The sequence below is a fragment of the Octodon degus genome, unplaced genomic scaffold (genome assembly GCF_000260255.1).
Source record: "Octodon degus isolate 3935 unplaced genomic scaffold, OctDeg1.0 scaffold00184, whole genome shotgun sequence".
NCBI lineage: Eukaryota > Metazoa > Chordata > Mammalia > Rodentia > Octodontidae > Octodon > Octodon degus.
Genome location: NW_004524760.1, coordinates 2,192,411 through 2,209,012, shown reverse-complemented (window position 1 = coordinate 2,209,012; position 16,602 = coordinate 2,192,411). Strand labels below are relative to the sequence as shown.

General features: G+C 43.7%; 1 protein-coding gene across 1 annotated transcript in view; it reads right to left on the bottom strand.

Moving 5' to 3' along the window:
* The window catches only part of CUNH9orf3 (chromosome unknown C9orf3 homolog), a 404,210-nt gene that overhangs the window by 19,170 nt on the left and 368,438 nt on the right, over nt 1-16,602 (bottom strand). Inside the window, exon 14 of the mRNA XM_004643795.2 lies at nt 8,085-8,201. Coding sequence (XP_004643852.1) covers nt 8,085-8,201 — 117 coding nt within the window. The remainder of the gene's footprint in view (nt 1-8,084; nt 8,202-16,602) is intronic.

Here is a 16,602-nt window from a genome sequence, read left to right as displayed (position 1 = left end):
AGTACAACACGAGACACTGTCCATTGTGGGCTTTCCATAGAGAAGTTCCAGGGCCCTGGACTGCATAATTAAGAGAAGAACACTCTTAAGATACATGGCTTGTTTAAAAAGATGCACTTTAAAGCAAATGCTCCAGTCTTTTCTTTCAATCCACACTGACCCTACCTTTAAAACTCTAAGAAAGGATTCACAATGCTCTGTGGACAGCACAGTGCTTCCTTCCCCAGCACTGTCTTGACTTCAGAAACTGCATGCTGGCTGCAGGCTGTTCTGAAGTTCACCCTGGGCCTCTTGACCTGCAAAATGAGCTGGACCAGACTGAGGGGCTAGCAAGTGGGATACTTTGTAACTGTGAAGGTGTGATGACAAATAGCCCAGTGCCTCATATCTGTGAGCTATCAGGTGGAGGAGGCAAGTGTCAACTTGCCCTTGAGGAGCTCCCTGTGAGACTGGCTCCTCGGCCCCTCAGATTTTATCCCGGAACAACACTTCACTAATTGCCACTCAACTTTTGGGCCCTCCACAATGATCTCCTTTTTATGTTCAGCATGAAAACCTGCCTCATGGGGTTCCGTTCCATGATGGTGCCTTCTGACAATGCCGGCTGACGAGCCAGTGAGCTGGCTGGCTGGGTAATGAGGCCCCCGGGGCAGCCTGCAGAGCAAGGGAGGAAAGGAAGCAGGCGCCAGCTGGAGGCCTCCGGGCACTGCACTGTTCCTGCTCAGAAGCCTAGGCGACCCAGGGCCGTCCCACAAGTGCAAAGGCCCTTGTCCCAGTCCTGTGTGCTGCCCCACAGCCAGGACTGCAGTGGGGGAGGCACAGCAGGGCCTGTGCCCGCACATGCCATGATCACAGGGCCCAACAGGAGCCAGAGCCATTGTTCCTACCTCATTATATTCCTTAGATTCCGTATTAAGGAACAATAGAGCCTGGGCCAGCACACCGTAGTTTAACAGTCAAGCAGGCAAGGGAGCGAGCTTAGCAGTCTAAGTGCCTGCCTGACAAGTACAAGGACCCAGGTTCAATCTCCAGCAAGTGCAAGGACCTGGGTTCTATCCTCAGTGCTGCATGCCTTGCCCGCAAAGAAAAAAAAGAATACATAACTCAACAGTCAAGCACCCGGGAATGCCTAGAGGACCCGAAGAAAGTACACCTACCTGGCCTTTCCTCTAAACCACTGTGCAAGAAAATGAAACAAATGTCCTACGTGTGACCAGACTAGGAAAAGTCATCAGGAGGCAAAGGACAGCCAGGAGTTGAGACCCTCCTCAACATTTTGAATCTCCAAGTAAAGAGGGAGGATCTGTGTGTTCAAAGCATGAGCAGAATCAGGACCGGCACTCAGTTCAAGAATCCTCCGTACCCCTTGATACGCCGCTAGTGGTCTGATCACGGAGTGCTTCAATTCAGAGAAATGATGCTGACAGCTGAGATGAAGTTCTCAAATGAGCCTCAGAGATGACGGATCCCACACTGCTGAAACCCAGCCTTCCACCTCTAGCCCTCCAGTCACAGCAAGGACTTCTTAACTTGTATGAAAGTACCCTCCCTGCCTCTGTACGCAGTGGGAGGCCCAGAGCCACAGGGGACGTTTGCCAGGGCTTCAGCTGCAGCTGCCGATGTGCTGTGAGGCTGTGAGGCTGGTGTTTGCCCAGTCTCAGTCAACCTTGAAAATGTCCTTCTCAGAGGAGAACTCAGATGGATGCTGGCAGAGCCTTATGGATACCACTGGCAAAACAGGTTTGTCCTTTCTTACTGACCTATTCGCTTAGACTCACCCACTACTACTACTACTTTAGGTCAGCAACACTTTTTTTTTTTTTTTCTTCCAAGCAGAAGCCTATTTTCACCTCTTCTGAGGTGACATGCTAGAGGCCTCAGGAGTGGGTACAACAGGCTCAGAGCCACCTCCCAACACTGTCAGCTATCTTTCCAGTCACCCCACTCTGTACTATAGCCAACTGTCAACAGTCATTTCAAATGAGACTTTAAAAACTGCCCTTTTATGAGCCAGTCACTGTCTTAAAGCACTGCTTCTTTTTAAAAATTTTATTTATTTGTGTGTGTGTGTGTGTGTCTGTGTGTGGCCAGCTCAGCCCACCAGGGGGCGGGTCTGGCTGGCATATGGTGCTGGGGGATTGAACTGCGGTCCCTGTGCTTTGCTTAGCGTAGCTTGTTCTAAGTAGGTGCTTTAGACCACTGAGCCATCTCACCAGCCCCAAAGCACTGGTTCTTAACTGGAGAATTTCTGCCAGGGACATCAGGCAGCACCTGGAGACACTCCTGAGTGTCACAAAAATCAAACCCCAAAAGCCATCAGTCTAATCACACTCCTGCCTTCTTGATGAGTCAGTGGCTACTGGCACTTCATGGACAGATGTCAGGGATATTAAACATCCCATAGTGCCGAGCACAGCCTCCTGCATCTCAGCATCAGATGTGCTCAGGTTGAAAACAGAGCAGACTCCCACCCCAGCAAAACCAAAGCTCACTGAACCAAAGCTCAGGAAGCCTGTAACTGAATGCATAGAAGGCCCCAACCAGATACCTGCGCAGCCTGTAAGTAATGTTCACCTCCAGAAACTGAGCAGATTCTTATTCCTCTAATCTCTGCTAGTCTATGCAGATTAAAAGAAAAGACAACTAAAGAGAATATCAATGTTGTTTCAGCTAAGTAACTAAGCTTTAATATTTTTTTTTATAATGATGGATTAATAAGCTTTAATATTTTGGATCAAATAAAAAACGTGCATCTTACCTGAATAGGATCTACACTAAACTGCACTCAGACGGAGTGTGGCTCAGGCATGGAGAGCCTGCCTACCAAGGGAGAGGTCCTGCACTCAGTCCCCAGTGCCCCACCCTGTAACTATGGGCGCTCTTATTTTCTTAGCACATTCACTGACTTCTTGTGTCTTACATTGTTTACAATCCCACAAAGACACTCCAAGCTTTATTTTACTTAGAGGAAACCAAAGCTCAGGATCCTCTAAGCCTCCAGGGAGGAATCAGGGCAGTGAAGTGGTCAGTGAAAACCCCCAAGCCACTCTACCTAGCACTTTTTAAACTTTGGGCGATGATCCATTAGCAGATTATAAAATCAACTTGCTACGTCATAATACATGCTTTTTAAAAGAAAATGAAGTAAAAGAAAACAAAATATAGTTTCATGAAGTTTTCCTACTTGGGTATGATAAAAAAAAAAGTCAAACCCCAAAATCCATCAGTATAATCACACTCCGGCCTTCTTGATGAGTAAAATGGAGCCATGGAGAAGGTGACTAGGCTGTGGCCCTGTTCGCCTAGAATGCAGGTCAGTACTAAGTACAAGCTCGGCCAGCAGCAGATCCTGGGCCTGCATGTTCAAGTGATCAAATAATGAAGAATGTGCAGACGCCACATGGGCAGGTACCATCCTCCCCTCCTCTGGAGGCCGGCCCCAAGCCACACCCATATGGGGAGCCAGGAAAGGTGGAGCTTCAGGGAGAAGCAGCAGGTGGTACTGCATTTTCTTGCTCCATCTAATTCAGAAAGGTCCTTCATTATAACCAACAGGGTTTCTCCTCTCTCTGTGAGGAGATAAATAATGCACTGATGGCCTCTTACACAAATTCATTTTTCTGATGGTAGCATACAATCGAAAGAGCAGAGCAGGCCACCACGCAGATGGAGACACCGCAGCCACAGCCACCTGGGCCAGGTGAAACATGAGTTGCTGCTTTTTGATGTTCAAAAAGTATGCTGGCAGATGCTATTGCTGGAAGGGAGCCCCAATTTGATGTGCTCAGTTTTAGTCTACAGCAGGACAGTTGTCTGAAGGTCAGCTGTGGGGCTCATGGGGAGAAGACAGCAAGCTCTTGGGATCACTACACCACTACTGTGGGGCAGCTGGTTTCCAATTTAAGAGATCTGCTAAAGTGGATGGGGAATTCACTTTTTCAAAGGGGTGTTGAAAACCACTTTTGGTTCCAAAAATCATTGGTCACATAGTATTTTTGCAATTTCAACATACTTTGAGCTACACTAAAAAACTGCAAATGAAGTGCTTCTATGGACAGAATTTCACACCAGTTCATTTTCCTTCCTGGTTGATGGAGCCTGGTACAAGGGTGGCAGTTCTGTAACCTGATAAGTCAGTTACTCCAACAGTCACTTTACCTTCCAGGCTAAGAAATGTGAACATGTTGTAGCTGTGTCCCACCCAGCAGAGAGGGCTGGCAAGAGTGGACGGGCAAGGCATGAGGCAGCCTAGTGCACTATGTGTCACTTTCCATCTCCTCTGCACCCTGTGCATGCTTCCTGCATAAAGGTACTCACTGCCACCTGTATTGACCTGTGTGTTTGCACCACATGGGGTACAGGGATGGAAGTGTGGTAACCTGGGTAGAACCAGAAAGTAGAACCTTGAAAGCCCTCAGCAGCACTCAGCACCTCTCCCTGCAGCAGAGCTAGAGGCCTGAGAACAGGACTGGAGCACAGAAGCAATTCAGCCACCAGGACACATAAGAAGAATGGCTCAAAATGAGCAATGAGCCTGAAACTATTTGAGGCACCAGGACAGGTTTCCAGTTCAGTGTGTGACCAGACACAGGAAGCACGGAAGTGTGCACCTCTCCCAGGACACAGGCACCCCTGTTCCACATGAGAGCAACCATCGTTAGGGCTGAGGCTTGCTGCACTGGGTATCTCCTGTGACACCATTGTCCCACAGGCCTGTGGCAGTGGAGAAGGGCATAGGGGCAACAACTCACCTGCTCCTGCAGGCAAAGCCCTCTAGCGCCATCTTCCACTGGGACACTTAGTACATAGCCTGCATGCACTTAGGTGCCTCTGAAGCCACTTTTACATGACTGTTCCTAAGTCCATATTTAAGAGTCCCAATAACAATTGAACTGGTTCACTCATGGAAGAGTACCAAGTGCCTAGACTCCTCAAGATTTTTCCACCAAGTAACAATTCTTTCTCTCATGAAACATCTGTCACTTGAAAGCAGTTAGGAGAATGTCATTTGGAATTCAGGGCATTGGTATTTTCCCATTTTTTAAAAGAAGTTCTAAGAGATGCTTAGCTTTTTAAGCCCCAATACACTACTTCTTTAACTTATAAGGAAGTACTCTAATGGTAGAGATGAAGACCACTTGTAACCATATCTTCTTAACCAGAAATGGCCTGTGAATTCAAAACTGGACTGCTGAGAAGAAATCCAGCATTACTGTGCTGACCCCTGCAACCAGCTAGGGTGCAGGAAGTACCTGTGTCTGCAGTTGGCAGGGACTTCTGGGTGGGAGTGAGGACATAGGACCTATCTAGGTGTCCCTGGGCAGCACAGCCAAAGCCTTACTCCTGTCCCTCCTCTTTCTGAACTGTGAATGCAGGGCTAGAAGCAGAGGTGGCACTGCCCAGGTGAACCTGATGCTTGTAAATCCAGTGGTTCAGATGTTACTTGCCTGAGGAAGATGCTGTCTCCATCACAGCCCCACCCTGTTCTCAGCCTCCAAGGTGTTAAGAAATTACAAATTTCTGTATTCTCATTAAGCCTTAGAACTCTGAAGTACACTGGGCACCAACTCTCTAGACTGGCTCCAAACCAGAAACCTGTCTTCACATATTGTAGAGTGATTCTGCTAGGAACTCTTTTATAGATACAACTATACGTAGCACTGAGTTACACTTTGTAATCATGAAAAAAAGAAAAAAAGGACAGTGCACTGGTAACTCAATTTCTGCTAATCACACTTAATTGATATAGTTTATAGAAAGCACAGGTTACCCAAAACCCTGTTACTTTTCTGGTTCTGAGTTCTGTGACATTCCTCATAGTAAGAAAAGCCATCGGTGAAACACACCAACCCAGGACGGTGAGGGCCTAGGTCTGAAGCTCATCTTAGAACAAAGCATTTGAGGTAGCCTGGAGCTTCAGCAGAGGGGCTGGCAGAGCACAGCTGGGAAGACCAAATCCTGCCACCACTACAAAGAGTGTACATGCTTCCAAGGAGTTTAAAAAGCAATAGGAAAAGGATGAGGCGCTAGTTACATGAAATTCAAGTTCTGGGGTCCATGAAAGGCTTTACTGACACATAGCCATATTTGTTTACAAACTGTCTACAGCAGTTGTCTTTTAATCATAATTTTTTTTTGGGGGGGTGGGTACCAGGAATCAAACTCAGGATCTTGCACTTGCCAGGCAAGTGCTTGTGCCACTGAGCTATATCCCTGGCCCTCACAGCAGTTCTGGAGTCACAACAGCAAAGTTGAGTGACTGCAGAAGCCATCTTGCCTGAAATAGTAACTATTTGGTCCTTTACAGGAAAAGTGTGCTAACTATGATTGCTGGCACATGCGGAATTCACACAGCTGTACATACTGTCATCTCTCCAAGGAAAACACCCAGAGGTCATGGCTGTGTGGCCACCTCTCTTGGGTCTTTAGATCCCAGCTCAATGTCATTTTCTCTGCATGGCCTTTCCTGAATCCTGTGTCTAGAAACTGAACCCAACTTCACATATTGCATCCCATCCCAGCTCTTGGATGAAGGTGTCTTTTTCATCCAAAATGAGCTTCTAAAAGGTGAATCCCAGAGCCCAGAGAATGTGTGGCCCATACTGCATAGTGAGGACCAGGCAGGTCATGTTAGTGAGCCATGCTACATTCAGACTACCTCTGGCCACCAGGAGCTAACAGAAGAGGCTGTCCTATCTTTGGACAACATAACAGACTGTGAGATATAAAACAGCAACCAGATACAGCCCACTGTCCTTCTCAAAGGTTTAAGCGGTTATACATAATAAGTAAGTCATGCTGTAAGTTAAGAACAGGATGTATTTCATGCCAAAAGGAAGAAGGAAAACAGGGCCTAGCACCTCACGGCTTCCGGTCATCGAAGGACAGGTGCCCAGTGTCTGCTCTGACCCTCTTGCCCTGGTCCATGCGGCAGGCACATGGCATTCCACTGCCATTAAAACAGGCCAATGCCTATAAATAGGCAGGACTTTTAAATACTCATTAAAAATAACAGTCTGGCATTTGGAAACGCCTATAAACAAAAATCTAAGCACTGAAATAAACAGAAATAACTACACATTTGATCTATGCTCAGGTGAGTGAAAGGCTATGTGCCTCTTCTTTGCAATTTTCCAATTACTCTTGGATTTGTAGAGCTTTAAACTGCTGAACAATGTCCATCTTATCTTATAGTTAATAAGGACAGGCCATTCTCAATTTACTCCATTCCAATGATTGTGAAATTCATTATAGTGCATTTAACCCAACATATTCACAAAATAGTTTCAAAAAATGTTGAAATGAACAGAAAGTATTGAGATGCTTTGATTTTTTTTTACCTCAAGTGCTTAATATGTCTGCCATATTGGATTACATTTTTTAAATGTTCAGTTATTTTCAACTGACTACAAACCAAACTTACTTGCATTTTCTGCACTCTAGTTTTAAATGAGAGCTTTGTTCTTTGACCTCTTGCTCCTCCTGTGTTTTACTTTAAGATGGCTAAATACATTAAAGATTTACTATTCTATGTTTTGAAAACCTGGAATTCATCTTAGGATTCATATTGCATTTTTCCCTATAAGCTAAAAGATATTAAGGACCACATCATATTGCTTTCCCACAAGCATTCGATTTTCTTCTTTAAACCATAGCTGCTAGATTCAGTTCTCATTTCCTTTACACATGGCTCCTTTCCTGTCCTAGCTGAATGCAACCAAGACACTGATACAGCTGAGCCAAGTTTTCCCAACACGCAACAGGATGGCGCCACCATCAGTGAGCAAGACGACCCGCACAGGCTAATAACCTCCAACACTCCACCCTGCCTGCTCACTCTTCAGAAGACTTCCATCCATCCTTATGATTTAAGAAGAGGGGGAAACTTGTGATCTCAAAATACTGTGGATATCAGCATAAGCATGCACAGAGCTGCAACAAGTGCAGCCTGAAAAGCAATGTGCCCTCTGCTTAAACCTGGTTCTTTACTCAAAAACGAGGGATTCCACTAATGCAAATGACAGTTTCAACAGTGTGGGAGTGTGGTGCGGGCTCTACCCTCACCACTAGCAGGCTCTGATCACCTCCGCGTCCTGTTCCTGGAGATGGTATGTTCTCTGGAGGGACTGCAGCGTTGGGCGGGTCAGGGTCTTCTCCTGCAACAGACGCTCCAGAAGCAAGACCAGCTGGTCTGGAAGAAGCTGAGGGCAAAACAAAACAGCCGGTGAAAACACCATTCAGCTGACAAGAAATTAGGCCCAAATGTTTCCTCCGAAGACAGCAGCGAAGCATGAGTAACCTGGGTGCTGCTGGCATGTGTCTGAAACAGGAGGACCAGAGTGCTGACTTCTGGGAAACCTCTCTCTCCACAGTCACTGCGTTCTGGGGCCTGGTGACAGCCTTGTTGCTTTCGCTTTTCATGTCACGTCTCTACTTCAGAAAGATCAAAATGGTTCTTATCTTATGAAAAATTATTGTGCTTTATTAGATCTTTGCCTTTATGGTTACACATGTGCTAAAAAATATTATTTAGCCTAGATAAAGACTCAAGAAGACCTTCAATTGTAAGCAAACATATGGAAGCTCAACAGAAAGGTTTTAGATTTCATTTCTGAACAGAAAAATAAAGAGCACGCAATGAAATAATTACTGTGCTTCACAATGCCTTCATTATAAAAATGCTATGCTTGGGCTGGGGAGATGGCTCAGAGGAACAAGCGCTTCCCTGGCAAGCGCAAGGGCCTGAGTTCTATCCCCGGTTCCGTAAAACAAGAACAACAACAAAAATGCTATGCTTAGTGTATTTATGTTTATAATACACTACAATTTTTTAAAAGGATACATACACAGTCATACATATAACAACACACAACACATAAACACACACACACAGTCATCCATATCCTCATGTTTTTGTAAAAGATGGGTCAAAAATGGTTATTACCAGTTAAGGGCAAAGAGAAGAAGTCCTAAAGTAGTACAAAACAAAATAACACATTTGTGACGCCTAGGAACTGAGTCAGACTTCACATACCTGTTCACTAGTGTGCCCCAGTACCAGGGGCAACACTGCCCAAGGGCACAGAGAGGTCAGCCCTACAGAGCGCTGAGATGCCAGATGCAGCATACATCAGAGGGACAGTGTTTACTTAAAACGAAGGTTTATCTTCCCTTCAGCCTTGCTTATTCCCAGATAACCCTTGTTAATAAAGCCAAATGCCACTTCTTGGTACTCAAAAGAAATTCTAGAAATTACCGGCTTTTCTTTCTCTGTCCCTCTCTACATTTCTGTGCCCAAGTGCACACAATGCCTGCCTCCTCCCCTCCAAAGTGAGCACGCAGGGAAACCGCTGGGCTGCATGCACCACACTCTACACCCAATTTCACAAAGAAAGCACTGCTCTTACGTTCTCAGCCCTACCTCCCCAAAGGCAGGCAGAGGGCTCAGATGTACAGTGGCTGGTTCTTGCGTATGTTTCTCTGCTGTGGAGAGGCTCTAGGGGTGGCAGAATGGCAAGGTGTCTTGAGCACAATTACAGTATAGTGACCATTGACCCAAGGTCCTCTACAGGACTGGAGAACGACTGCAATTCCCTTTCTTGTGAAGTCACAAGCCTGTGAGATACTTTAGAAATACCAAGTATACCAAGTATTAGTAGTTACACAACTACTAATAACAGCACCGTTCTAGCATTCTCTATCATTTAAACACGAGGCTATTTATATAGTAGCATGTCTGCTGTTTTATAGAAAATGCCAAACCCAGGCCCCAGCGTCCGCTGAACCACAAGGTCTACCCCAGGCATATGTCAGGGGACACATGTAGGACACAGCCTGGCAGTGCTCTGGGCCAGAACCTGGCTGAGACGCTGTATTCTACCTCTCTTGTAGCCCACTCCTGACCTGGCTCCAACTCTGCTAGGCCCCAGGTCTAGTACAGTCCCATGGCCCAGTGGCTCCTCACTGACCCCCTGAAACCTTACAGTGGCTCACAAATGGTTCAACCTTTCAGCTTTTCTCTGCTAGAAGCTGAATCTACAGACCATAGCCCTATATGCACCCCTAATGTTCTAAAGCCACATCCCAAAATTTTTTCAACCTGTCCCACCACTTCTCTTGTGCCCACTGTCGCCAGAATGCCTGGGACTCTTGGTAGAGTGGACCAACTCTCCCTCCCTGTCCCTGTCTGGGGCTCAGGGGAGGTGTAGAGGACAGATACTATAAGGCAACAGGCTCCAGACTGGATTCAAGTGGCCCTGCCTGCCCTGACCCCCAAAGGCACCATCAACTCTGCAAGCAGCGTCAGTGCAGCCACTAGCAAGAGGGCAACAGTTTGCAGACTAGGGAAGGCAGGCTCCTGGGATGGGGCCAGCCAGGCTGGACTGGGGGCCATGTATACTAACTACAGCAGGAACCAAGCCCTGCCAATCTGCAGAATTACAGGGAAGGAAAGAGTAGAAAGAAAAGTGTCTCCCAATTGTGCCTTTGTGCTTACAAAGAGGCCTATTGTTAGAACTCGGTTTGGGACTTGGTTAAGATTGAAGAGACCCACAGAGGAAAGGAAGCCTTCGGTCCTCAACTTGTCCCAAATGGGATCAATCCATAAAAGCAACTCATTTAAAAATCAAAGCACTACTAATATATGGACCCACAAAAATCCCTGGGCTCATCCTGTGTATCTCAGTTTCTTTCCAAGCAGAAAGCACAGACATCTGTACACAGAAACAGAGCCGAAAGCACTGCTGAAATCTTTTGTTCTCTCCAAATTTTACACAATGGAAATATTTAAAGCTAAGCCCCCTGACTATGATGGACAGCTGAGAGGCATGGAGGGAGGACGCACATCATCAAACACTTTGAGTTCTTTATTCTTTATTCTAAGTTTAACTGGCTCTCACCGGCGGGAGGCAGAGAGCAAGGGTGCCTGCTCCAGGTACCAGCCCCTTCTGCGGTGTGGCCCAAGGCACCCCCAGCAAGAGCCAGCTTGCTCGCAGGCGGGCAGGACGCAACCAGCACCGCACAGCCACAATGCAAACATCCCTCGTGATGCCAGATTTAGGCCCGGCAGACTTCTCAGAGAGAACTTGCAGAAATACTCTCAGTAAACACCTGGCTCTCAACTGTACCTCTCCAACTTTGGGGGGGAATGGTGTTTCTAAACAATGAAAAAAGCTCACATGATCGGTGATCTAACACTCTTTGAAGCCACAGACAGTAAAACTAACTCTGTATCATTTGTCCACAAGTAAACATTATATCACTTAAAAAAATATGAGATCACAGATGTTGAAAAGAGGATTTTAATACTTGCTTCAGTGCAAATATGTAGTTAGGTAGCTTCACTTTAATATAGATTTTTCTTTGTAAAATAAACCTTTACTCCATGTAAAGCTAGCTACAATGGAAAAAGAGTATGTAATAAGCCAAAATGTTTGCAAAGCAACAGAAAGATATCAAATATTAGCAAACATGCCCAGAGGCTGTACCCAGGCATGAGACCCCTCCTGGCAGCTGGCACCGGGAAAAGAAGTAACGTTACGTGAATCATTCTACTGCTACCCACGGAGAAATCAAATTTCACATGGCTCCTGGGCCAACCGGGTTTTCATACAGCAGGGTTCCAAGAGACAGACGTGGCTTTAGTCGTACTATGGCACAGTCATGAAAAATGTTCCCAGCATTATTCTCCTACGAAAGCACCTCAAAACATAAAGGAAAGAACCTGTTTGTATTTCTGGGGACCTAATAGTGCTAGTACCCACATCATAGCCACAGAGATAAAAAGTCCTACAGACAGGAAATTCATTTGTTATTATCTCCATACGGAGATCAGCTTAGTATTTGTAAAATGCATCTGCCTCACAAACTTAGAATAAGACTACCGGGTGCCAAAGTCATGTGGGTACTTGAAAGTAAATTGCACAGGACAGTAAAACTTACATGAATAAAAGAAACAAAATGTTAAATAAAGCAGGTCAGCCAAGTACAAATGTTGTTTGTTAAGGGTTTCAGAAGTCGGTATTCTTGCCATAAACATAGAAGATTTCACGGTTAATTACAGAAAGGTACACAAACAAGAAAGTCTACTTTTATTTTCTGCAGTCAGCTGAAGAACTGAAGTGAGCTGTATTTTAAAAAGTGGTTTTCAAGTTTCTACTGACTCTTGGAAAGAAAATATGAATTTTTCCAAACCTACCTTTCTAACCTACCGGCAACACAAAGAAAACAAATCCAGATCCTTCCAGAAGCCTCTCGCTGCTGCGACAGGGGCATCACTCACTCTGTACTCCCTGAAGACCACCCACATGACTCAGGACCACCGCCATCTCCTCCTTTAACAAGAGGCAAAAGGGCCAGCTCACCTCACAGGTCACAAGGGCAGCGGACGCACCTCACCAGGCTTCAACAGGCAGGACCTGCCACAATGGCCATCGCATACACACACTTAAGCCTGTGGCCCGTACCCTTCCACGGGCTGAGGAGGGCAACCTCTTCGCCACCCAGCTGGTGCACTGCAGGAAGTCACTGAGCAGCTCCTGGACGGGAATGAGCCTCGGACTAATGTAGCCACCGATTGACAGTGGCATGAGTTCTATTATTACCCCATTATCACTCTGGGATCTGTGCCTAAATGAAGCATGCTTCCTCCCTGATGCCATTTCCTTTTATCCTGGCTGGAGACTAAAAGCAGATCAATGGGGGCAATACATATGATGTCACTTCAATTTATAGCGATAGCCTCGCCCTCTTTTGAGTCTGTCTGAAACACACAGAAAGATCAATTCTTCCCAAAAATGGTTAAAAAATGCTTAGGGAGCATTCATCTTCCAGAAAAGCATTCTCTGCTATATTTGTCTATGTTACTACGGCAGGAACTGTTTACACAGAACAAAAACAGAAGAAATGGGGGAGGGAGGAAAAATCTCAAATTCTCCTGTATGCTGGAGACGAGCTGGCCAAAATCCAACACAGGCAGGGCCCAGACCGGAGTGAAAGCAGCTGACCTTTGAAAGTCACATGCAGAGACCTTTCCTATAGGGACAAAGCAGAGATTTCCTTTGCCCTTGGATTAAAAAGGTGATCACAAAGATATAAAATGTCTCTTGTCTTTCTAAGGTTCTCCTAAATCTAATTACTTCCTTGACACTCCTCCCAGAAAGCTCATGACCACCCTCCCTGTCCACAGGTGGGTGGGTGTGTGTGTGTGTGTGTGTGTGTGTGTGGAGGGTCCATGCCCAGGGTGCCCTTGTATTATGTGACAAGGACACTGGGCCACAGGACTGAACTTAAAACCAGTCATCTCTCAGACAAAGCTCTGAACCAAGTAAAACAAACTTACATAAAAAAACTTGTGTACTGAATAAATTTTACAAAGTTTTGACAATAGGGCAAAATTAAGACACTAATGATAAGATTCTTCAAACAAGGGTTCTTCTTCCTCACCTCCCAAAAAAGAAACAGGAAATGTGAATCCAAGGGTAGTCATGGTCTTCCTAACCATGTCAGAAACTGATCTTCTGTTTCTGCAACTTTTTAACGATGACCATTTCTACACAACAGAAATAGACAACACTATGATAAATTACCATCTTCAGTGTAACGTTAGAAACCTGGGTAAAAGAAAAACTGGCTGAAAATACTAATGAAAACAAAATATATACAAGAAAAACTGCTCCTAACATGTTGATATAACAAGCACGTTTGAAGGAACTGTCAAAACTGAAGACTAACTCCACAATGTTCACTCTAGGGATACAAAATTGGATTTGCTAGCAAATGAAGGTCACAAATAATGAAAAGTGAATCTCATATTCTGCAAAATAAACCAACCGAAGGCACAGATATTCCCAGAAGAATCAGTTAATTTTGATTATCAAATATCTTTAGGGACTATATCCATAGTTATATCTTAGAAAATTCAAGCAGCAGCAAATATTCATATAATTCATGTCATTATAGAAAAAAGCATATTGTATTTTTGAGAAACTCTTCTGGTAGTTACAATTTAAAAAAAGACAACTGCACTTTTGAGCCACACTGGCACTATAAGAATTAAAAACACACCAACATAGCAAATAGTATCCAAAATAATTTATTGGCATAGATCATTCTCCTGTTTCCAGACTGCAAGTATCAAATTTTATGTGCTATTATGTCTTTAGCTTTAAAGTATTACCCAAACTCTATGTCTGACATAACGCATTATGTGGACTACATGTACACCAACACTGTGTTATTTCACAAAAACAAAGAATTGTAAACATTCAAACTGAAACTTTCCAAGGGCTTTACAAGAGATGTTTGGGATTCTCGGGTTTGCCTCCTGGAATCTGCCAGAACAACTACAGTGGGGCCAAAGTAAGAGTCTCTGCGATTTGGAGATTTGGATATTATGTTTCTCAAGAAAAATCATCGTTCTTAAAAAAGAAACTATCAATTGCTAAGTGCTTCAGGCTATTCACTGCGCTCGAAGGTTCAAAGAATGACTTATTTAAGGGCTTCTAAAGAAGTAGAACACTTAGAAATAGCAATGAGTAGTTTTATTTTTAAACTTTTAACTTTTTTTAAATTAAAATTCACTTCTTGTTTCTTTAAAATAATGATTTATTTATTTTTTGTGGAACCAGGGATTGAACTCAGGCCCTTACACTTGCAGGGAAGCACTTATTCTACTGAGCTATCTTCCCAGCCCCAATGTTCTTATTTAATAATAGTACATCTTTCAATCTTGAATAAGCATGTACTTTTTATAAATATAGTTGTATTTTCTAACTCTAACTTTTAGCTGCACACTAATTTATGACGCTGCACACTAATTTATGACACTCTGAAACCCAAAATATGGGGGCCAGGGAGATAGCTCAGTGGAATAAGCACTTCCCTGGCAAACGCAAGGACCTGAGTTCAATTCCCGGTTCCACCAAAAAACCCAAAACCAAACAAAACAAAAAAATGAAACCCAAAATATGAAGACACTCTTATTGTGAAAATTGTCGACTGCTTTTGAATTAGAATATAGTACAGTCTCACCGTGGACTATTATGCAGCTACTAAAAAGAGTAGGGTGGCACTTTCAGCAACGTACAAGATAGAAATACTATGGGGGAGGGGATCTAGAACAAAATGTAGAATATGGCCCAATTTGTAAGTAACTTTCCAAAGACAGAAAGAAAACAAGGGACTCTTCATATTGACTTTTCCTCTGAGAAACCTAGAGCTACCTGTTCTTTCTTTTTTCTGCTCCCAGCTCAAGCTGAAATACTTTCTTCAAATCCTACAAATATTTCTAATAATTTACTTAATGGAGAGAAAACTACTTAGTGAAGGAATTCACTACCACAAACCTAATTGAAGAGCACAGAAATGTGTAAACAAAGAAATGAGCTAACAAACTGGGAGCTGGGGCGCTATACATCAGGTCTCCCACTACCGCTATGCACCAGGACATAAATCACTCTCTCTGGTAGCACATGCCCGCATGTAATTCTAGCACCTGAACTACATGGTAAGACTCTGCCTCCAAAATCTGGAGCAATATAGTCAGTGTCTACAAAAACTGCCATCAATAAACAGTTCAGCTAAGTCACTAGTTAAGCGAGAAATTGTAATCCACCTAGCTCAGCCTCGAAACATTTCAAAATAACATAACAAAATTCTGATTTCAAACTTCCACACAAAGATCAACACCAACACTATTAAATACAAAACATGAGTTCTACACAAGCAACATTTAAAAACTGGAAGGATATTAAGCTTTCTAAATGCTTTACTGATAAAATGAAGCATGGTACCAGTCGCATGCTCTGATTTAATGTTATCATCTAAACAGAAAATGTCAAATATTTGCATATTTTCCAAAGGAAAAATAAAATACCTACACTGTTATTCAAGCTTAGAATGTCGTCCTTTCTCCCTCTGACTTCCTATATTACTCTAATGTCAAAATCAGAAAGTCTGTGTGAGAGTATTAGAAATGTAATACTTTCAGTAAATAACCATACCAACATTTGGTCCTAACATTTTGTTGAATTTATTTTACACAGCCCTATGTTCCTGACTAAAAGTAACAGAAATCACGTGCAAATGTACTACGTTCACAGCATATAAGTGACAAAAATCAGCCTGCAAAGGGTTTTTCCTCTGTATTACAAGTGCCAACAAATGAGAAAAACACTTAAGACAGAAAATACTATCTTCAGAATCATACAAACACAAGGCTCAAGTTTAAACAAAAATAACTGGGTTGAAAAAATTTTTTTTAAATTTGTATAGAGTACAGAGTGAAGGAAATCCTTGCAACTCTGAAGTGAGGTCTTGTTCATGTGCTCCTTACTCCCACATTTCACAGTCAAACGCTGTTATGAAATTGAAATAAACTACATAATGCCCAGTACAATAGGACGGAGTAATATGGTAACACAGTCGGCAAGAACTATCATCAACAAGCAAGTCAGCATTTTTCCTTAATATACACAGAAGCAAATTTATAGAGCTGTACATGAAAATTCAGATCACAAGTGATTATCACTTCTAAACTAGAACATGTTCAAAAGATACAAATTCAAATTTACCAACCTAAAGTTTTATAAGCATTCTGTATAA